The 23,565-nt window shown below is 49.4% G+C and overlaps 1 protein-coding gene across 1 annotated transcript; it reads left to right on the top strand.

Annotated features, from left to right (window-relative positions):
* Positions 1-503: 503 nt before the first annotated feature.
* LIPG (lipase G, endothelial type) lies at positions 504-20,847 on the top strand. The gene is made up of 10 exons (XM_021686353.2): positions 504-618; positions 3,445-3,626; positions 5,269-5,448; positions 6,560-6,671; positions 11,812-12,033; positions 13,519-13,761; positions 15,229-15,349; positions 16,015-16,233; positions 18,204-18,308; positions 20,594-20,847. Exons 1-10 carry the CDS (start codon positions 522-524, stop codon positions 20,625-20,627), a joined length of 1,515 nt encoding a protein of 504 aa, XP_021542028.1. The 5' UTR covers positions 504-521; the 3' UTR covers positions 20,628-20,847.
* Positions 20,848-23,565: the final 2,718 nt, after the last annotated feature.

The raw sequence follows: 23,565 nt of genomic DNA, 5'->3' as shown, positions 1-23,565 counted from the left end.
CAAGGAGGAAGTGCGGTGGCGGGAGCTCGGCTGCCAGCCAAGCGGGCGGGGTTGGAAGCGAGGCCGCGCGTGCGGAGCGTCCACGCTGTGGGTGTGCTGCGCTTCATTCAAACTTTGGGGAGTCTCGGGTCGGGCGTCAGCGAAGGTGTGACCAATCAGAGTCCGGGGACGGGAATAAATTATGCAAATCACCATCTGGCGATGGGTCAGATGACTCCCATACTTTAAAAAACTACCTCGCCGGGAGTTCGAGGAGTGACAGCGGCAAGTCCTGGCTTCCCGGGCGGGCGGCACGGGTGAGAGCAGATCCAGTTCAAGCCCCTTCATACTCCCCGCCACTCCCCGCGGCTCAGATTAGCCAAACTTTCACTCCCACCTTCACCTTCAGCTGGCTAAGGCCACCGCTCTCTGGCCAAGAGACGGCTGCCCACTGCGGGTCTTACCCGCGCGGACTGCTAGAAACCCCGAGAGGTGTTCTCTTTTTCAGTCCTGTTTCGGGGAAGGGGGTGTGGCGGGGAAGGATGCGAAACTCCGTTCCTCTGTTCTGCCTCTGGAGCGTCTATTGTTGCTTTGCCGCGGGAAGCTCCACACCCCCTGGTCCGGAGGGATGGCTGCGAGGTAACGTGCACTTATTCTTATTCCCCCCCCCATCCACCCACCCCCAACTTTCCTGTGCCACGTCCCCTCTCTGTCTTGCCGACCCCTTTCCAGCCCCTCCTGGTGCCTGCGAAACCCTCTTGCCTTTCCCACTGCCCAGTCGCTCCTCTAATCAGCTTTGCGGTTCACTTGTTCCTTGGCGCTTCTGACGAGGACATCCCCAGCAAGGCACCCGAGAGGCCGCCGGCGGGCGGGGGCGCTGGCCCGCGCTCACCCTCTCGCCCCACCCCCTTCCATGATAAGGTTCCCTGGATGGGTGCCGTCCAACCAGCAGAGTCGGCTGACGACGGCTCTTCAACATTGCCCTTTGCGAAGCAAGAAGGTTGTTAGAGCTAAGTCGCCTGGTGCCCCTCCTTCTAAACTGGGTGTAGGTGTTTGGAAAGTTAGGGGGGCAGGGTAGCTGGCTGTGGTTTGATTAGCGCTTGCAGGGAGCATTTGGTGAGTAACGTGCGGGAAGGCTGCGGGGCTTATTCCCCCAGGTGGCAGGCCTCCTCCTCCCCTACACCCTTTCCAATCACCACTCTTCCTACCTACCTCTCTTCACCTTCCTCCTCCTAGATGCTGGACTTTCTTCCTTCTGAGTTCTGTATGGCAGTCTCTTCCATTAGAGGAAGCCTGCCCTGGTGGAATGAGGGTAGGATCACCCATCGGGGGTGCCAAGTCAATTAGTTATGCAGGGGAGAGGGGAGATCCCCTAAACTCCACCCCATTATCTCATTTTCTACTATTCTGCTGAGGTTGAGCCATCATGGGCATGATGTTGGCCCATGTCAGTTTATGTACACGAGGGCAGGTTAATTTGAATGAATGGGAAAGCTTTGCTTTACTCACATCTCTAGCTCCTCTCTTGTAAAGCGCTAAGGTTCCTTCCAACTTCTGTGTTCCGTGATTCTGAGTATTCGTGGGCTATTCTTTCAGTTGAGAAAGTAGTTATTGTGTGCCTGCTTAGTGCCTCTTCTGGGGGGCGGGGGGTTGGATACAGCAATGAACAAAACAGATGAAGACCCCTGCCTCATGGAGCTTACATTTCAGTAGTGGGAAGACAGACACCAAACTAATTAAAATATATAAATGATGCTCAGTAGGAGAAAAGTAAAGCAGAGGAGGAACAGGGTGTTGGTGGAGAAGGTGGTCAGGCTTTTAATCTGTGGTCAGGCTTCCCTCACTGTGAAGTTGACCACCGAGCAAGGAACTGAAGGACGTTAAGAGAATGAGCCGTGAGGGCACATGGGTGAAGAACAATCGTAAAGTCCCAGAGGCCGAACTGACCCAGGCTGAAAGTAGTAGGAATGAAGCTGGAGAACTCTGGGTCAGGCCAGATACTCAGGTGAACGTTTTATGTCAATATGTGGGTTTATCCACAAATCTGTCCCAGGAAGCCAGAAGACTTTTGTCCTTTTCTCCTACAATTCTCCATTTGGTCTCTGTGAATGGCTACCTGGGTGGGAATTGGAGAGGCAGACTATTTTTGTCCATGGTTCAAATTTCTGCCGGCTGGAGCTTTTGTTCATTACTTTAATGACAGTTAACCTGAGGTCTGCTCATGTATATTTAGTTGCATTTTCTGGAACCCTATCCTTTTACATCTGGTGTATTCTTTTCCTCCCCATCGCCACCTTCTCTACCATTTTGGTCTCTCCTTCCATGACTCCATTTGCTTCTTAACTCTGGGATAAATGAAACTCCTGGAGTGGTCATTTGGTATTTTTTTCCTTGATCTCTGGGTGACAGGAGAGTTCGATTTGCTAATTTCCTAAGCTGTTATCAAGGGATAGTTTCCTGGATGGCTGGAAGAATGCTGGATGGGGTTCGTTTATGACTGTCCATAATAGCGCGGTGATGACAGTGCTTCGAGTTAAGAGGCCATAGGGACCTCAGTAACATCTGCTGTATTTTGGGAGCTGGGCGCTCTGGGTGGGCAGTGGAGTGGGAAGGAACGGTTTTGCTGCTCTTATGAATTTCCCCTATGGCTTCAGTCATTTATTTAACAAACTAGAAGAACATCTGGCTCATGTCTGGCATGGCAAGGAGTCCTGAGGATGCAGGAGGTCTTTGGAGTAAGTGCTGGAATCCAGCTGGGAATACTAGGGGAAGCCCACTGTATGATAGTTGATGGCTTCTTATCTCTAACTTAAAATCCAGAAGCTTTCAAAATTGGAACATTTGTTTGGTAATTTGTTTGGCAGCAAGACACGGCCTTACCTGCCCTGAACTCATTTGGCAGCAGAAACGGACCAGAACTGACACGAGGCTATCTATAACCTTTATTTTTGCCCTTGAGTGGTGAGTGGTTGTGTGTTTCCTTGCAGAAATATTCATGTGTTTGATGATTGGGGAATGCCCCAGACCGCACTGGGGATGTCACATACCACATAGCTTACGTCCCAGAAGGCCTTTCTAAAATCTGAAACATTCCGAATTCTGAATCTCAGTTGGTCCCTAGCATTTCAGGAAAAGAAGTGAGGACCAAGTAGTCACTTGAGGGAAGGAGAACTCATTTGATAGGGAAGAGGAAAGAAAAACAAGAGACACCTGTTTATTTCAGAGTCACAGTAATTCATAGTAATTAGGACTAGTGACTAACTAATATTCTTCAATATGGAGATGTCCCTTTATCATATCTTTGCAACTCTTCTGGGAAGTGAGGAGAAAACATTCGGCAGATATAAACACTGAAACCCAGAGGATTAAGTAATGTGCTCAAGATTGAACTAGAACTAGACCCCAGGTCTCTCACTTGTCCAAGGCCCCGCCAGATGCACACACGTTCTGTTCTTTTTCCCCCAGATGAGCACCACAAATCCGGGCATATACAGGTTGCTGCCAAATCTCCTGTGAGATTCAACCTCCGCACCTCTGGGGACTCAGACCATGAAGGATGCTACCTCTCCCTGGGCCACAACCAGCCCTTGGAAGACTGTGGCTTCAACATGACAGCCAAAACCTTTTTCATCATTCATGGATGGACGGTGAGCCCCAGGGGAGGGAGCTCTGCAGCGCGACACAAGATTTGGTTTCCTTTGTTTTGGTCAATTAAAAAGAAGACTGGTGTTTCCCAATTCTGCTCTCTCTCTCTCTCCCTCTTTTCTTGTGGGCTGCTTGTGTTGCAGACAGCTGTGAAGAATGTAATGGGCACTTCGCTGATGGGGCAATATGGACTCCAGCAGGGTGGTATTTAAGGCTGGGCTTTCAGAAAGTGGCTCTCCTGAAGGCAGCAGCCCAGCTCCACTGGCTCTTAAGGGGCCTTCTAATTACACTTAATTACATTGGTCAACCACTGCCTCCCGGGGGCCGTGCCTCCTAAGAGCTGAGCTGAAATGCAGCAACTTGACTGGCTCTGAGAGTCTATGCAGAGCCAGCTGGCCTGGATTGCTAGCCGCCGTTGGCATGGTGCCCTCCTGTTTGCATAGAGATGGCTCTGGTTAAAGGCATTGGTGCTCTTTATGTGCCCTAGCTGAGCAATTCACATTGAAAGGCCCATGACAAACTTCAACAAAAAAGGGCTTTAATGCTCGGCTTTAGAAGCTTTTGACCAGCGAGGGGTTTATTCATTCGTATAATGATGGTCTGTAGGAAAATGACACTATTAAGTGAGCAGGTTTCTGCCTGGGCTAATTGGGAGGGGACATTCCTCCTTTTAATGATGAGAAATTCATATCCGTTAAATGCTTTCTGGGTCTTTAGGTCTATCACCAACTGCTGGGGTCAGGCCTGGGGGTGGGGGGTGGGGGGTAAGTGCCTATCTACCTAATGTGCCTGCAGAGATGGTTAGGGGCTTGGCTATCCATCCTCATCCCACAGCCTACAATTAGAATCATGCAACTGAACCTTTTTAAGGCCCCTTGTCAAAATGCAAATACAAACGGCCTGCAACTTACAAATGGGTTGCATTCCAGAAAGTTCTTTTGTAATCTGTTTGGAACTTGGAACAGCAGTTTCCCATAGAAGCAAGATTGTAAATGGCGTTTGGGTTCCCAGGCCAGGCACAGAAAATCTATTTATCTAATAATGTACATGTGGATAGGTTTAGAACTGGACCTAGGCACTATTTATAACTTTGTTTCTGTGGGAAAATGTGTTCTGAGTTCTAATTTGGGATTCCAAGGAGAGATCTTCCCTACTCTGGAATCGAGAGGGATGGCAGAGATGAGCTGTGGGAAGGGGTCATCTGTTAACTCTGCGTTTGCCTAGGAGACAGCATCTCCTTGCATCTCTGATAGAGAAGCTAATTCTCCAAGGCAACCCTTCCCAGCTGCCTTTTGGCACCACGTGCTTATCTGTGATAGGGACTCCGGCTAACCCCAGGCCAGAACGGCCACCACCACTTATGTCATAGTGGCCCTACTGGACAGTGGGTGGCAGCCTAAGACACCAGCTATGGAAATTTTGATGGGAAAAAGCAAGATATAAAGAGCAATGGGAGACCCAACACTCACGTAGCAATCCTGGCTGTGGCCGGCCCTGCTCATGTGCAAAGGTTTGGAGCCTGAGCAGCCATTGTGAAAGTTCTGGAACTGGCTGGGGAGAGGGTCATGGAACTGAATTCCATATTCATTCGGATTTCTGAAACCCATAAGAAGAATTTTTTTAAATGCCCTGTTTTCTTTGCAGATGAGTGGCATGTTTGAAAGTTGGCTATACAAGCTGGTGTCAGCCCTGCAGATAAGAGAGAAAGAAGCCAATGTTGTCGTGGTTGACTGGCTTCCCCTGGCCCACCAGCTTTACACGGACGCGGTCAATAACACCAGGGTGGTGGGACACAGTGTTGCAAGGATGCTTGACTGGCTGCAGGTAACCGCTCTTAAGAACAAGATCTTGAACCCGAAACTGCTTAAGAGAATACAGCTCAGACTGGGTGACAGTGAACTCCAGGAGTCTAAGAATGTCTTTGGGATTCAAATTTTTACTGAATTAAGTATTGCTTGAAATGCTTGAAAGCTGGAACTTTGGAAAGCGTTTTAGTTATTGATGTATCTCTGGATCTTGCCTGTTGCTTTATTTGCCGGAGGAAAATTCGCCTGATGGGTCATTCCTCGCTGATGCCCTCAGGTTGGGAATAGTCAGGAGCCAAGACCAGCATGAAATCTTGAAAACTTACTGAAGTCCGCTCTTTTCCTCTGAAGGGTGGCTGTCCTCAGGGGAAGTAGAAGTTTGGTTCCAACAAATGCAGTCTAATTCGACGCTTAAAATATTAAGTGTGGAAAGCAGATCTCGAGGTCTTACATTTACTCTCTATAGGTTAATGGTTTGCCTGAGATCAGCGGACTTAGCCGGAGGCAGGGGTGTACTGGCAAAGTGACCCCATGATCTGGGCGATTCCAGTCTGACCTTCCTTTTGCCCATGGAATCGGATGACTCCTGGCAGCAGTCTGGTCAGGGTTCTCAAGCCGTACCCCAGTTCTCTGCCTGGGTTGTTTTGTAGAGCTGGGTTTCTGAGCTGTGGGGCCCAGGCCCCACCTTCTCACCCTGCCAGCGAAGTGCCCTCTCTCTGGGTGGCTTTGCGGTGAGCAGACCAGCAGCTCCTGGGGCCTAAGAAGTGGGGAGAGAGTAAGCTCCTGCAGCCTGTGGCTGGCGCTTAGTGTCCAGTGAGTCGGGTGCCTCCCATAGTGCCCAAGGGAATGGAAATGTAGCCCAAGGGTCAGGTATGTAGCTTCCAGTCATAACCTCCACCCTGCCCTCAGCACTTGGCATTTAAAGTGCCGTAAAGTCCTTTTGCCCTCCCCTTCCCTGGCTGCGTCCCATCCCTGTCTCATTGACAGCAAGGCGGGTGGCGCCCTGGCAAGTCTCTGTCCCCGGTTCCCCTGGCTCTTCCTTGTGGCCATAGGATTGTTGAATTTGCTGGTGACCCTATGGGCTCAGGACCACACACTTCACTCACAGTCACTTTTGTGACTTCCCACAGGAGAAGGATGATTTTTCTCTCGGGAATGTCCACTTGATCGGCTACAGCCTGGGAGCTCACGTGGCTGGGTATGCTGGCAACTTCGTGAAAGGCACGGTGGGCAGAATCACAGGTAGGATCTGCTTCCTGCGCTCTGGGCTCACCCCCAAACTCCCTCAGCCCCCCTGCCACGCTGGCTTTTCTGAACTGGAGCGCTCCCGCAGAGGCAGCACGAGGGAGCCATGGAGGGTTAGCTTTGGAATGGACCCAGAGGGTATCTAATCCAGAGCTTTCCAGTGTTCTCTTCGGCCACAGAGTCCTTCTTACAAGTTGAACTTGTGTGGGACCCTGATACATGAAACAGATAAAAGGGATATTCTGGTCGCAGCTGGATAGATGGTGGGTAGTGCTTACTTTGCTAGGGGGCCTTCCCCTTACGCAGAGAAATCTCAGGGCCCCAGAACATCAGGGAACATAGTTTGAAAACCACCTGTCTAGTCGGACAGGCAAGGAAATGCCCAGGGGCAAACAGCTAATAACTAACGTGCAGAACTGGGGTGGATCCTGACCTGTGAACCTCTGAGGCTCGCTCCGTTGTCTGCCAGCGATGCTCAGGGAAATGAACGAGTGGCGGATTCTAGTAGTTTGCTTTAGTTCTATTTCATCCATCAACAGCCTTTTCCCAATGTTTTGCGGGCACGTTTATTAGTGGTAATTATCTGTTTAGAATGGATGCTTCAACTTTGTCATTAAAGAGGCCGTTCTGATGTTGGTACCCAGGTCGTCAATGAAAAAATTGTGTTTTCCATCTTGGTGAGCTTCTGATGTGTGTTTGGATTAAATCATTTAATGATTTGAAAAGTGGGAAAGATTTTCTTTCCCATTTTTGTGCTTCCTCTAGGCTGAAATTAATGGCAAATTTGTTGCCCTAAACTTTTATCTTCCTTCCAGAATTCTTTGATTCATCTTCACTCCCAGTTTCCCTCTCGCCTCCAAAATACCAAGGGCCCAACTGGTCACCTAGAAAGAAAGATTTGATCAGTTTCTTTCCCGGCAGTGTTTTTATTTTAAAACAGGGAAGAAGGGAGTCCTTAACTAACAAACGATTTAGTAAAGCTTCAGGTTTTAGCGCCAAGCTGGTGGGGTAGATTTATTTGTGAAATTTTATTGGCTCACCTCCAGTCATCCCTGGGCTTCAGTCTAATGTACACACACACACACACACCCACACACCCGTGCACACACTCCTTTAGGTCCAGTTATTTGATTTAGCATAGCCTGAGAGCCTCGTTTTTGTTTACCAAGCCTGTGGGGCCTGAGCGTCCAGGTGGACCGTGATTGTGTGGCCACGTGACTGCTCATTAACCCTTTGCTGGTGCAAAGCTGTTCAGCTGTAAGCCACTCTGGGTTCCATTGTCTGAGCAGCTCCCCCTGACCCCCAGTGAGAGAGAGGCATGATGTTCAGAGCCAGACCAGCCTTGTTCAAACTGCAGCACATACAAGGATCGCGTCCCCATCCCCCCTGCCCCCCATGAGGGTCGTTGGCTGCAAGGACAAGCTGCAGATCCTCCCGTTCCTTCTCTCTGAATCTGAAATGAGATGGGGCTAGGGAAGAGTTTTCCAGTTCTCTCCCCCTGCCTGTTTGGGTGGCAGCTGCTGAGATGCGGGCTCTGGGGCCAAATGCTAATCAGTGCTCTGAGCCGTCTGCATGTCCGGAGCATGCCCCTGTTCTCCAGCCTTTCTCTGTGCGCCGGGGCTGGGTGAGCACGGTGGGAAGGAGTACCCTCTGTCCAGTTGCCAAGCGGCCCTTCAGAGGGTATGTGGTGCACCTGATGCGGCTGTTGTGCGTGTCCAATGCGGGAGGAGTGCCTACTCTCCTCCCCTCTCTCGGTAGACTTCACATGGGCCTGGGAACCAGGTGGTCCCAACTAGTAGAAGGACCAGACTGCAGCTTGTGTGGGGTCCTGAGACCCATGATGCCGCTGTATGGGGGCCAACAGGGGGACACCTGAACCCTAGTCTCGCTTGGATTGGACCTGTGGACGGGGGTTGCCAGAGTTTTACCTTCTTAGGCTTTTGAGAGAATTCTGTGAGATACCAGGGAAGAGTTTGTAGATTTCTTTTTTTTTTTTTTAAAGATTTTATCTATTTATTTGAGAGAGAGAGAGCTCATGAGAGGGGGGAGGGTCAGAGGGAGAAGCAGACTCCCCGCCGAGCAGGGAGCCCGATGCAGGACTCGATCCCGGGACTCCAGGATCATGACCTGAGCCGAAGGCAGTCGCTTAACCAACTGAGCCACCCAGGTGCCCGAGTTTGTAGATTTCTAATCGACCCTGTGTCTAGTTAGTTACAAATAAGCAAGCAGATTCATTCGTTCCTTCAAGAACTATGAATTCAGTGTCCACTCTGTACAGACCCTGGGCCAGATGCTTCCTAATGTCAAGTACCTAAGATGTGACAAGGACTTCATGCTATCTCTAAGACTCAGCGCAGTGGGGCAAAAGGGGCCTTTCCGCATGGGGAAACCAGGACTCGGTGCTTAAATAATGGGTACAACGGCTTACATCCTAAGGAGCAGCGCCAGGATTCAAACCCAGGCTGTCAGCTTGCAGAACCCATACCTAGCCACAGGGCCATCCCACCTCTCCTTTGCTGGTGGAGGTAAAATAGCAATTGAAATGCAGCAGGCCCGGCCCTGCCAGGCTGCAGTGCAGAGGTTTTCCCGGGTGTGTATGCGTGTGCATGCACGGATGTATTCCATTTGCTGGACAGAACATCTTTGGAAGGGCTCTGACTGAATGGAAGAAGGGGTGGTTCTCCACCTGTTTTTTTTTTTTTTTTTTTTTTTTTGGCGGGGACAAGCTCTCCCTCCTATTCCTAGTTAAAAAAAGTAAATTGTGCAACTTTTCCCCAGCATCTGTGAGCCCTGGCCCTGTGTCAGGCTGGGTGAGTCTGGGGAGGTGAAGGCCGAGCCTGCCCGCCCCCTCCCCCCCGCACCCCCCTCCCCCCCACCACCCCCTGGTCATCTTCTCCAAAAGCCCTGTCAGCTGCCCACATTCTTCCAGCTCAGCTTGGTTTCCATGGCACTGACCGTCTGGTGGAGACTTTTGTTCACATCAAGCAAAGAGCCCCTCTCCTGTATTGGTTGCAAAGCAGAATGGTCTCCTCTCTCTTTTTTTTTCTTCCAGAAAACATAGCAAGAGGCAAGGGGAGGCGCTTGTGTTGGTACTGTAGCCCTTGGAAGCCTCTGAACCGAGTCCTCGTGGGCTGTGCTGGGGGGTTACTGCTTCTGTGGCATCCTCCTTTGGGGCCCTGGGCTACGGATGAACCACCAGGCAGCCCGGGCTGCCTTTCTGCCGTGGTCGTACGGGCATTTCTCTAAACTTCTTCTGCTTACTTTCAGTCTCTACAGTTCTCCTGAGTGATGAGTTTCATGAATGTACTGTCCACTCCAGACAATAGCTCTGCCTCTTGTTTACTCTGAAATCACCCCAGTGATTCAAGCCGCACAGTGTGCTCCCTGGTTCTCTTGTGCTGGGATCTGATGGGTTCTGTTACCCATCTCCTCCTTTTACGACTCTGCTCTTAGTCTTAACTCCTCTCTGATGTGGTGTTTCCAGACCGCGGTGCCTCAGCCTCAGCACTGTGCACATTTTGGGTCAGCTAATGCTTTGTTGTGGGAGCTGACCTGAGCATTGCTGGATGTTTATCAGCCTCCCTGGCCTCCACCCACTAGTGGCTAGCAGCTTCTCTCCTTCTCCCTGCCACTGTGACAACCCAAAACGTCTCCAGACATTGCCAAATGTCCCCTTAGGAGCAAAATCACTCCCAACTGAGAACCACCGTTCTAGACTAAACAGTGCACAGTATTCTCAACTTTCTCCAGGCCCTCTCCCTGTGTCTGTAGGGCAGAGAGCCTACCAGGGGGCAGGAAGTCGGCTCCCATAATTACTTGAGCTTGGTAATAGCGGCTAGTATTTACACTGACAAGCACTTAATCTCTTAATATCTCACATGAACTGTATGGATTAAGATGTTCAGGTTCAATGTTATCGATGATACTGACGGTGGGAGAAGTTCTTTCCGATCTAGTTCATAGACCACCTCCTTTTAGGATCACCTGGGGAATAAATAACACATTTCTGGGCTCCACACCAGACTTGGCAATCAGAATCTCGACCGGGTTGGAGAATCTGCATCTCATGCTTTGCAAACTCTTTTTTTGAATGGTTTACATTCACGTGGTCCAAAATTAAAGTCTGTTTTATTGTTGCTACTACCTGTTCGCTTCCCTGCCCTGCCCTCTCCGCCAGCACACATATACACAGGTAGGGCTTGTGTGTCCAGAGTTTTTTTTTTTTTAAAGATTTTATTTATTTACAGAGAGAGAGACAGCATGCATGAGCAGGGGGGAGTGGCAGAGGGAAAGGGAGAAGCAGGCTGCCAGCTGAGCAGGGAGCCCCACGTGGGGCTCCATCCCAGGACCCCGGGATCATGACCTGAGCTGAAGGCAGACGCTTAACCCACTGAGCCACCCAGGCGCCCCTCCTCCCGAGTTTTTTTTTATAGTTACATAGTAGAATTTGAATTTTCAACAACCTCCCAGTGATATTTGTGCTGTTTTAAATGTGAGAACCAGTTCTCTCTACGTTGCTGCTTGCCTGTTCAATGCAGAAAGTTTGCAGGCAAAAAGATTTCTCCTTCTAGCTGCAAAGTACAGGAATTCTGGAAGCCTGGGATATGGATCCTCAGTGTGTCTGGTGTGGCCCCTACTCCTGATCTTACCATTCTACCCTTGGGCCTGATTCATCACTAAAGGAAGGGGAAGAGTAAGTCCACATGCAAATAGCTCAGTTTGGGTAAACTGAGTCTTCCCTCCAGAAGATGGAGGTAGCTTGGTTATTCCATAAAAGGCCTGCTAAATTAAGGCTGCGGAAGGCTTTCATTGGCAGAATAAATGGGACTAATGGCTTAGTTCAGCCAGCCTGAGTTCTTTCTAGAACTGCTCCATTTCTGACAGTCTGGGGCTCCTGGGAGCTGCATGTCATTGTGAACCTGGCAGCGAGTTTTCTGAGTCCATTGAGTTGTGAGGACAGGTGAAGGCTCCAGAAGAAAGCGCAGGTTCCCCAAGTGCGGGCATCACACGGTTCCAGATTTACTGGTCTTGGTTCCGAGGATGCCTTCCTTGTGCGCACGTGGATTTACTTTTAACTCAGGACTCATGGATTTGGCACAGCTGACACAGTTGGTCTTGGTTCCCCCTTCTGCTGTAGGTTTGGATCCCGCCGGGCCCTTGTTTGAAGGGGTGGACATCCACAAGAGGCTGTCCCCTGACGATGCAGACTTTGTGGATGTGCTCCACACCTACACACGTTCCTTTGGCCTGAGCATCGGGATTCAGATGCCCGTGGGCCACATCGACATCTACCCCAACGGCGGTGACTTTCAGCCGGGCTGTGGACTCAATGACGTTTTGGGGTCAATTGCATATGGAAGTGAGTTCCTTATTTTCTGCTTCATGGAGACGTTTGACTCGGTTATCACATCTCCTCCTCAATCAGCCCCAGCTGGTAGTGCTCCCAACAATGTTCATTTCATTATGCCCCCACCCCACGGGGGCTGCCAACCCCATGTACAGTTCATCCTTCTACAGGCTTGTTAACAGCCATCTATGGGTCTCTGCTTGGCGACCTCATGCTTTGAGGTCCCAGTTACTATTGATTAATTTCTTTTTATAAGAAAAGGAATATATATTTGTTGGGGGAAAAAAAATCAAGCAATGCAGAATCGCATAGAGCAAAAAGTAAACCCCTTCCTCCCATTCCCTCTTTTGTTCTTCAGAGGTAGCCAATAGGAACAATTTTGTATGTGTCCTTCTAGTCTTTTTTCTTTGCAAATGTGTGTGTGTGCACATGCATATGTGTGTGAGAGATTATATTTGTCAAAATCACATTGTTCTGTAACTTTCCGTTTTCAGTCATTATATATGTGTGTGTGTGTGTATATATATATATATATATATATATATATATATATATATAATGAATAGCCTTAAGCATCAGAGCACATAGATTTACTTAACTTATGCTTTTTTTAAATGATTTTATTTATTTGAGAGAGAGGGCATGAGAGAGCACAAGCAGGGGAAGCAGCAGAGGGAGAGGGAGAAGCAGACTCCCTGCTGAGCAGGGAGCCCGATGCGGGGCTCGATTCCAGGACCCTGGGATCATGACCTGAGCCAAAGGCAGACACTTAATCGACTGAGCCACCCAGGCGCACCTACCTTATTCTTTTTAAAGGCTGTACAATCTTGTACAGAATGGATGCACTAAAATTTAATTTTATGTGACATTTTAAAGAAGGAAAACCAAGATGATATCTCCGTTCACGTATGATTTACCTTCTGAATGCCTGAGCCTGTTATCAGCAGACTTGGGTTGAACTGAATTTGCTGCTGAAACTGATGTGTGGCCGCAGTGACCCATCTCTTTCCGGGTTTCCCCCTACTCACTGCTTCGGGTCCTGGCAGTCTTGCTACGTCTTGGCCCCCGTTGGCTCTCTGCACTCTGATGCTCTGCCCTTCAGATGTCCCACTCCCTCTCATTCAGTCTTAAGACTGTAGCCCTCTCCCAATGGGATAATATCCGAGTAGCCCCTGCAAGGCTTGGGGGTCGATGCCAGGACCCCCATCAGATGATGGCATTCCTTAAAGCTGGTGGTGTTACTGAGGAAGGGATGGGATGGCTTTGTGTCAAATTTTTCTTAAGGTCCTAGGATTTACTGAACTATGGGCTTTAGCTTCTGGTGACAAGAGATAATGCTGTACCGTGGGCCAGAAAATCCAAACTATACTCCTAACTTCGTAACCAAGTGATCGTGGGACTCTGAGCAAGTTACTTCACCTCTATGGGCCCTGGGGTCATAATCTGTATTTGATGAGAGGCTCATCCTGCATTGTCCCCTGTCTCTCCCTCCCCCAGCAATCACGGAGGTGGTGAAATGTGAGCATGAGCGGGCTGTGCACCTCTTTGTCGACTCCCTGGTGAATCAGGACAAGCCGAGTTTTGCGTTCCAGTGCACGGACTCAAATCGCTTCAAGAAGGGGATCTGCCTCAGTTGCCGGAAGAACCGCTGTAACAGCATAGGATACAATGCTAAGAAAACGAGGAGCAAGAGGAACAGCAAAATGTATCTCAAAACCCGGGCGGGCATGCCGTTCAGAGGTAACCCTCAGGCCCCACAGTGCCCCGAGGAGGGCCCTTCGTCTCTTCCGCTCTTCTCGATACCATGTTGTGGAAAGGGCACATCCCAGGCCGGGAGATGGGGCTGGCGCTAGTGAGGTCAAATTGCTGCAAATCAGAGGATGCTGTGCATGCCCTAGGAAAGTTAAGCATTAAAAATAAGTGGTGGGGACTCCTTTCGCGATGCACAGCATCACTCCCTGGTCGCAATATCAGTATCTTAATTTTGTGTTAAGGTAGACATTTTTTCATTTCTTTTTTTTTTTAATTTTTTTTAAAGATTTTATTTATTTATTTGACAGAGAAAGAATGAGAGAGAGAGAGAGCACATGAGAGGGAGGAGGGTCAGAGGGAGAAGCAGACTCCCCGCCGAGCAGGGAGCCCGATGCGGGACTCGATCCCGGGACTCCAGGATCATGACCTGAGCCGAAGGCAGTCGCTTAACCAACTGAGCCACCCAGGCGCCCAATATCTTAATTTTGTATTAAGATAGACATTTTTTCATTTCTTTTTTTTTTATTTATTTTTATTTATTTTTAAAGATTTTATTTATTTCTTTGACAGAGAGAGACACAGCGAGAGAGGGAACACAAGCAGGGGGAGTAGAAGAGGGAGGAGCAGGGAGCCCGATGCGGGGCTCGATCCCAGGACCCTGGGATCATGACCTGAGCCGAAGGCAGACACCCAACGACTGAGCCACCCAGGCGCCCCGACATTTTTTCATTTCTTTTTTTTTTCTCCCTTTATTTTTTTATTTTTAATTTTTTTATTCTTATATTATCCCCATACATTACATCATTAGTTTTAGATGTAGTGTTCCATGGTTCATTGTTTGTGCATAACACCCAGTGCTCCATGCAGAATGTGCCCTCCTCAATACCCATCACCAGGCTAACCCATCCTCCCAGCCCCCTCCCCTCTAGAACCCTCAGTTTGTTTTTCAGAGTCCATCGTCTCTCATGGTTCGTCTACCCCTCCGATCTCCCCCCCTTCATTCTTCCCCTCATTTTTTCATTTCTTTGCATTTGCCTTTTGCAAAGCTATTTCCTATTTTTCTCATTTGAGTGTCACAACACATCTGGATTGGACCAACAGGGAAGCAAAATCATGTCTTGCATTTTTACAACATGCTCTAAGACCATAGGGGTTTGTGGGTGTTATTTTACATATGAGGAAGCTGGGGTTCAAAGAGTTAATGCCTTGGTCCTTCATTCAAGGTCACACAGCTAAGCTGGAACTGCCCCCCCTCCCCAAATTCCCTGAACTCCACGTTTGGGGCTCAGTTCGATACTGCAGTGATCCCTTACGCCATTGGACTGAACAAGAGCAGAGGGAGGCTGGAGGCTGGGCTGGACCAAAGGGACATCAGCCCCTAAAAACTCAATGTGCTGGGTTGTCCTGAGATGGCCAGCAAAGCTCACAAAGGCCTTTGTTCCGCTATCTCTGCAGTTTACCATTATCAGATGAAAATCCATATCTTCAGCTACAAGACGATGGGAGAAATCGAACCCAACTTTTATGTCACCCTTTATGGTACCAGTGCAGACTCCCAGCTTCTGCCTTTGGAAATGTAAGTCACACGCTCCCTTTGATGGGTTCAGGACCCAGAACAAGTCAGTCTAAGATTGAGCGAGTGTGGGAATGTGTGAACAAGTGCAGGGCAGTGCAGCCTGAGGGCCTACGGGAGGGGCTGGGCGGCTCCAGAGGCATCTGTGGGCCACGCTCTCCACCAAGCCCTTGACTCAGACCCTTTCTGGGACGGATGCCCCTGGATGAATCAGCAGCATGAGAAGCTTTTGGATCATCCGGACAGAGACTACTGTTTCATTTCAGACAATGCCTGACACCTGAGGCTGTAGGAAATTTGGAACATAAATGCCATTCCTGCACCGTTTCTAATTGTCTGTGGGAAGGGCACATAGCAATCGGTGTCTGTTTGTTGAACGCATGCAAGGTGCAAAGCGCCATGCCAAGTAATTCTGGGATTGCAAAGTAATGTCGTAAAGTACTCGCTTCCTAGGGCTCAGGTCATACACACCTTCCTTGGGGGACCAGGTGTGTATGCACACGAACGGGGTGGGACAGACCCCCCCCAAGTGTCAAATGAGGGGGATAGGCAGGAAGGGGCTGGGAGTTCAGAGGGAGACCAGTGTCTGTGGGCCCATTTGTCTGCAGTCACTGCGGGGCAGTTTTGCGGGGGCAGGTAGGTGACACCCGCCCCATGTCCCCTCGCAGAGTGGAGCAGATCGGGCTGAATGCCACCAACACCTTCCTGGTCTACACCGAGGAGGACCTGGGAGACCTCCTGAAGATCAAACTCACCTGGGAGGGGACAGCTCAGTCCTGGTACAACCTGTGGAAGGAGCTTCGCAGCTACCTGTCTCAGCCCCGCAGCGCTGAGCGGGAACTGAGTATCAGGCGCATCCGGGTCAAGTCGGGGGAAACTCAGCGGAGGTAAGGGCCTCGTGTCAATGGGGAGCGCGCCTGCCTCCGCTGCGTCCTCCCCTTTGCCGAGCAGGCATCTCCAGCCTTGCCGTGCCCACAGCACATGGGCAACACCGCAGACACTTCTGTAAGGGAAAGTGAATTCTCCGTGGAGACCTCTGTCAACCATTGTATAGCTTGTGTCCTGATTCTGGGCCCTCAGCTGAGGGGGGTGGGCAAAGTGCAGGCTGGAGTCCACCTTCGGTTGTGTTTGCCAGACCCTGTGTTGGCCCAGAGGAAGGAGGGCTCCTCCTTAGGGGCACTGCCTTGCTGATCCATTTGCTATGGGGTCTGGGCAGCCAACATCTTTGCCTGCCCCTGTCCAGAGAAAACTCGAGTATCGAGGCTAGGAAACCCCCATGGATGAGGCCTGCCTGAGGCCCTGGTTTCCCCAGCACCTGATTTTCAGAGCATTATAACCTTCCTGCGGAGGCTGCGAGTCAAGGTTATGGGGTGGGGCCCTGGTGTCAAGTAACAGAGAATCCTCTGTACTACGCCAGCTTGCAGTCTCCCATGGTTTCTAACCTTCAGCCTGGCACGAGAACTCCAGACCTATATGTCTCAGCCCCTGAAACCGTGCCTGGACTCTCTGAGCAGAAGTCAGGGAAGCCAGTCTTTTGTCAAGAGAGGAGGGTTTCCTTGGCCACATCTGGCTGTGAGCTGCTGGGAGGTCACTGCCAGCCTGGGCATGAGAGGAAGCAGCCTCCACCCTCTCTGTGCCTAGTCTGGTTTTTTCTCTCCATCACAGTTCTTCATGTGGCCCGTTTCTATCCATCACCTGTGGCACAGAGTGGCCAAGGGGGTAGGGAGGCTTGGGTCCCTTGTCTGAGAGATTCTGGCCTAGAAACCTGGGAATTGGGGGAGCTGAAGCCCCTTTGCACCCTTCCCCTGTCACGGGCTTACAGTAAATGTGTTCTCCAGCGTGACCAGATATTATTAAATCTCCTTCCAAAGTGTTTAGACAAATTGACAATCTAAGAGTAAGAGTCTCCTTTCCCTCCTCCTCACCTCCACTTGGTGGGACACTCTCACCATTGGGTGTGAATTGGTCCCTTACTGTTGTGTTAATGTGTTTTAATTTCCTGATCTCCATGAGGTGGGTCCCCTTCTTATATGTTTGTGGGCTGTTTGGTCTTCCTGGTTAAGGTTCTTAAACCTGTTCTGAATGTGGCTTTTGTCCCTTCAGTCAGCACATCCCATACATCAGGGTCAGGTGTCCCATATACGTCTTTTGGTCATGGGGTCATGCTAACTACACACCATCAAGGTCCACATGGTTTGGCTCTAAGTTATAGTCGAAATGGTTATCTGAGTACTGATTTTTTTCCATGATCTTGGTTGAGCATTTTCCGAATCTTTGATTTTGACCCACAGCTGAATTCCAGTTATGCTTATCAGTGGGTATTTCTGAGCACCCTAATGGAGGTACCTTGAATTCCTCCATTTGAGGAGTGTGTAGTCCACCACAGGTATGGGAATCCATGAGCAATTCAAGGCAGTGTATAATGTGTTAAAATAAGACAAGACATTCATTACTAACTCCATACCATACAAGGTAATGACAATAGCAAAAACAACACTTGTATAACAATATGCTTTTCTATTAAGGTCAAGGGCTTGGGCAGTCAGGGAGGCTTCAGACAGGCTATGCCTTAAAAGGTAGGCAGACTTTTGGATGGACAGACAGAAGAAAGTGGAAGGGGTGTGATGAAAATCTGCATGAACCAGATCATGGCAGATGTCCGAGCGAGACACGTTTAGGACACTTGTAGCAGCAGCGGGGAGTTCCGAAGGTTTGGGTCAGGGTGTGGTATGATGAAGACACCCTTTTCTCCTTGCTAGGTCCACGTTGGATTCAAAAAGCACCATCTGGCTGAGGCAAGCCATGTGCCTCCCCCACTAGAGTTTTGGCTACATGGGTGGTTTCTTTTTTCTCCTAGATTAACTTTTTGTGCGCAAGACTTAGAGAACACCAGCATCTCCCCTGGCCAAGAGCTCTGGTTCCACAAGTGTCGAGATGGCTGGAGAATGAAAAATGAAACCAGGTAACTGGGACTTTCTCATAGGCATCGTATGTTGACAGGTGCTCCAGCATGTGCTGGACATGGGTCTGGGCACATGGGACACAGCAGTGAGCAAAACCGATATAAAGCCCTTCTCTTGGGAAGCGGACCTGTTGGCAGGAGATCGAATCCGTGGAGTATGGAGGATGTCAGAGGGTGGTGGTGTCTTTCTGCCTCTTGTTCTGCCTCCCCCAGAAGGCATTCACAGCCCATGGCCCCACTGGAATCAGGCCATCTGAGAATGAATTTCTCCATGGTGACCAGGGCTTCCGGAAGGTTCCAGGGCTCCTAGCTTCCTTCTGGGCACAAGTTTGGAGTGGGGAGTCAGGTGAGAGATAAAGGAGAAGTGCCAGATATAGTCCCCATTTGTAGGTTTTCTGGAGCCCCGGTTGGTGTAAGTGGATACTATCGGGCAGTTCTTCCCCTCTTTGAGAGGCAGGAATGCTCATGTGCATGGCACTGAATCAGACAGAACACACATCTTGCTTCAGTGTCCCATTGCCCCATTCTGGAGTCCCATTATTTCAGATTGAGGAAAGGCTGGTCTCATGGTGTGAGGCAGCCGGTGCATCCAAAGGGGGAATTCATCGCAGAGCCTCTGAGCCTAAACACCTGCTGAAGAGGATGGAGACGGGCCCCCACCACTTATCCCAACCCAGGTGCTGCCGCGGTACACCAAGCACGCGGCGTGTGCCCACCTGTGTTCCATGCCTTCCCTATGCTATCTCATTTACTTTTGTCATCAACCCCATGACGCTGGTGGTGTTAACCCTGCATGCTGTTGTGGACTCTGAGGCTCAGGGAAGTTGGGTCATTCTTTCTAGGTCCCCCAGCTGGCGATGGCAGGGCGAACATTTGAAGTACGTTGCTTTACTCTGAAGCCTGTAGTCTTTCTTGAGCGTGGAGTTCCGCTTGCTCAGATGCATCACCTCACCTTGATCTAGGTATCAATTACCAAGCAGCTGCACCCATGCTGGGGTCCCCTGGGATTAACCGTCTGCCAGCCCTGGGGGCCAGGCTGCATCCCCACTGCTCTGTTTCCTGCTCAGGATCACCAGCCTGACCACAAGCTTGGCGATCACGGGATGCACAGCATTCTGAAAACTGCCCGTCTAATGACGTGGCTCAGTCTAGCGCAGGCCCATAGAAAATTCTGCTCTAGGGGCGCCTGGGTGGCTCAGTTGGTTAAGCGACTGCCTTCGGCTCGGGCCATGATCCCGGAGTCCTGGGATCGAGTCCCACATCGGGCTCCCAGCTCAGCGGGGAGCCTGCTTCTCCCTCTGACCCTATCCCCTCTCATGCTGTTTCTCTCTCTCTCTCTCTCAAATAAATAAATAAATAAAATCTTTAAAAAATAAAAAATTTAAAAAAAGAAAAAAAAGAAAATTCTGCTCTAATAATAATTTTAATTCTTTATGTTTGTATTCAAATGTATACCTTTCCAAGTGCTTCCCCAAATATTAATTTCATCGATCCTCAGAACAGCCGTGTAGATTGGACATGCCCAAGGAGGATCACTCGTCTTATCGTTATTCTTATGATAACATATCTTATGATAAGACATTTTATTCTTCTTTTCTGCTCCAGAACTTCACAACAGTTGAGAATGGTATGACTCACCTCCTACTGCCTCTTTGAGAAAACAAGTCACCCGTTCCTTTACCCTCAAAGGAATAGAAAGCAGTAGAAGCCAGAGTAATTCATCAACACGAGGAGGTCCTGACATTCCTAGACATATGTTATGTCTTCACTATTCTCTCCCCCAATGTGGATACTGGTCACCTATTCACTGACAAAAGAGACTAAGGTTCTGGGAGGTTCAGTTGTGCAGTAGCATAGCTTCGAGTAGAATCAAGGTCTCTGGATTCTGTCTTGTCCCCTTCCTGCCATCCTACAGTCTCTCTTGTGTTTCTAGGTCAAGGCGAAGAGGACTCATGGATAGTTCTCCCTGCATTTGTGTGTGTGTGTGTGTGTGTGTGTGTGTGTGGTGGACGAGTATTGTACTAAATCTGTGCAAGCCAGCACCAAGGTTTAAGTAACTAGGAACCCAGAGACTTCCCCAGTGTTGTGTTTCCCCAGGTGATCCGTGGCTTGTTGGGAGAAGGGGAGGAAGAGGCACTCAGGACCCTTTCCTCTTGTTCTGAACGGGAAGCAAGTAGAAGAGTGTGATAGGTGTGTAAGAAAGCCTGGTCTTGAGGTCAGCAGAGGACACGCTCGGTGCAGGCTGGCGTGTTTGCCAAGCGAGTGACGGAGCGCCTCTCTTACAGGGTTCCCTACAGCCTAGCTGTGGAGCTTCTCTGAGGGGCCAGCAAGGCCCTCCCACCCCCGCCTTCCAAGGACATGGAGGAAAGTTACTGCTGAGGACCCACCTGATGGAAGGACCCCTCTTGGCCTGGACCCTCGAGCCCCGGGAAGAGTCTCTTTGCTGGGCCCAGGACCTTACCTCCTAGGATGGTTGGGACTTCTCGCCAGAGGGGACCATGCACTGCTGTTCCTGCTGCTCCTGCTGCTCTAAAATGGCTCTGACTCCAGACCTGTGTGCAAAGGGCCGAAGGCCAGGGCCTCTTGTGCACACCGGGCTGGTTTCTAAGTGACTGGAAGAGCCTGGGGTTTCCCTGATAAGGAACACTTGTGGAAGTGCGTGGAAGGCTGTCAACTGTCTGACCTGACCTGAAAGGTGGGGAGAGGTCTCGCATCAGGATGGCAGACCTGTGACCTCATTCCCCCAGAGAGAGGGGAGTGAAGACCTGGGGTGGTGGCGAGGTCCTCACTGTTGGGGTTCCGGGGGCTGCACTGATCCATACTGGTTATATTTCAGACATTCCGTCCTGCTCCCCAGCTCACTCTCTAAAGCACACATTATTGGCTTTCTCGGTTTTCCATTGCTTATTTTTTGATTGGACAAATGTTTATTAAGCACTTAACCTTAATTAGCACATGGCAGTAGACGCATTCATAAACCTGTCCAGACTTGGAATCTGAGGGGGTTGGGATTTCTAGACTCCCTTCCAGTGTAGGTGATTCATGGATATACATGTGATGAAGGGCACGGGGGACACTGGGAGCTACAGGGTGTGAGAGCTGGGGATCCTAGGCCTTCAGGGGTTTCAGCCAGTTCTGGAAGAGTGACACGTTTCATTGCTTGCGTGGGAGCAAGCAGAGTGTCATACATGCTGGGGACAGAAGGGTGGCCAACTGCCAAATGGGACTGCTTCCGAGCAGTATCTCTTCTGCTTAGGCAGATAGAAGGCGTTACATATCTGTTCTACAGATCCGTTCACACAGAAACCAGCTCCTATCAAACAGACCTGGCACTAAGATTTTTTTTTTTTTTATATTTTATTTATTGACAGCACAAGCAGGGGGAGTGGCAGGCAGAGGGAGAGGGAGAAGCAGGCTCCCCGCCGAGCAAGGAGCCCGATATGGGGCTCGATCCCAGGACCCCGGGATCATGACCCGAGCCGAAGGCAGACACCCAACCGACTGAGCCACCCAGGTGCCCCCACTAAGATTTAATACAGTGCTTCTTCCTTCTAGGAATACCTTCTTCTCATACCCGTGCCTTCTCTGTGTTGAGCTCAGAAAAGCCTCCAATTCTCTATCTTGATATGAGTGAATCTATGTGATATCTGGGAAACGGTTTTATACTTTTCCAAAGATTTGCACGTGCATCACCTAACTAGAGACTCACAACAGGAGGTGAGCAGGGCAGCTCATGTCTCTATTTGACAACATTGAGGCTTCGTGAGGTTCGGCCACATGCGTGGAATTATATACCAAGTTGGTGGTGGAGTCAGGGGATGACACAGATTTCCTGGAGGCAAGTCTGTGGTGTGCTCATTTCTGCAACTTTATCAAGAGGTCTATAGCCTTTTCCCACCAGTATACCCCAGATGTGACAAACAAGGAATTGGTTTTCAGAGCCATCCATAAAACCATAAACCTTGTCATTAATATATAACGGGGAAAGCAACTGTTCCCAGAAACTGGGCTTTTTATGCATGAGACTTATTTGAAAGGAGATGTGATATCAGGTTGGGGGAGAAGAGTGATTTTCTCTGTACCTCGGTTTTTAAAGGACCCAGTCTTAATCTGTATTGTGCCAAAGTTGTATCGTTGTTCAATGCCAAACTTTCGAAGACATAACCAGTCAAGTCTTACTTCTAGGTACTTTCTTAAATTGTGTGCTTCCTCTGTTGCTTCTGTGAATGGTTTCTAGCCAAAGTGCAGCCTGCGTTGTTGACTGTACATCCCGATTACTTCTGACTTCTATTTTTGGTAATGGAAGACTTAGGAATCAATTCCTCCATGGGTCTTGTATTTATAAATTTGGTTTGAAGCCTTATTTGTATATAATGATGCTTTTTTTTTTTTAACACTTAGAACAGTATTTATTTCTCAAGTGTATATAATGTATAAAAACAAATATATGGTTAGTTTTTATTTTAAAATTAACCAATTTTGAGATTGAAAATTTTTAATAGTAAAATAATAAAAATTTATACAATGCTTTGTGGTCTGGCATCTCAATTCTTAGTATTTGAAAGAATTATGGCTGCCCAAGGCTAGGGTTTGACAAAAAGTTACTTTCATGAAAGCTCTACTCTCTATTTGATACTAATTATAGGTAGGAAGTGGACAACAGCTCCTTTCACTAAAGAACAAGATGGAAATTTATTTATGTATTTTTTTTTTTAAAGATTAGAGAGCACACAAGCAGGGGGAGGGACAGAAAGAGAGGGAGAAGTAGGCTCCCTGCTGAGCAGAGAGCCCGATGTGGGACTCTATCCCAGGACCCCAGGATCGTGACCTGAGCTGAAGGCAGATGCTTAATCGACTTGAGCCACCCCACGTCCCAAGATGGAAAATTATTCAAATCACAGAAGTGCCTGAAGTGTATGCTAGGAAAAAGGGCAGGTGGCCGGACATTGGGGAACACTGGAGAGGATGTAGGTTTGGTTGCATGGGACCCAGATAACAGTGACTCAAGCCAGGTAGAAGCTGAATTCTCTATTGTGCTCAAGTCTCGGCTGGTATTGAGGTTCTGCTCCATAAGGCTGAGAGGGGTCCAGGCTCTAAGTTTTTGCTGTGCTACCCACAGGATGTTTCCCTCATCCCCACAGTTCAAAGTGCCCCCCATTAGGTCCCTTCCAGACCGTGAGAAGGAGGAGGAGAAGAAGTCCATCTCCAGTGAAAATACTGAACCAGACGAAGTTCGTATTTGTCAAATTCTGACATC

The sequence above is a fragment of the Neomonachus schauinslandi genome, chromosome 14 (genome assembly GCF_002201575.2).
Source record: "Neomonachus schauinslandi chromosome 14, ASM220157v2, whole genome shotgun sequence".
Lineage (NCBI taxonomy): Eukaryota > Metazoa > Chordata > Mammalia > Carnivora > Phocidae > Neomonachus > Neomonachus schauinslandi.
This window is presented reverse-complemented; position numbering and strand designations above follow the sequence as displayed.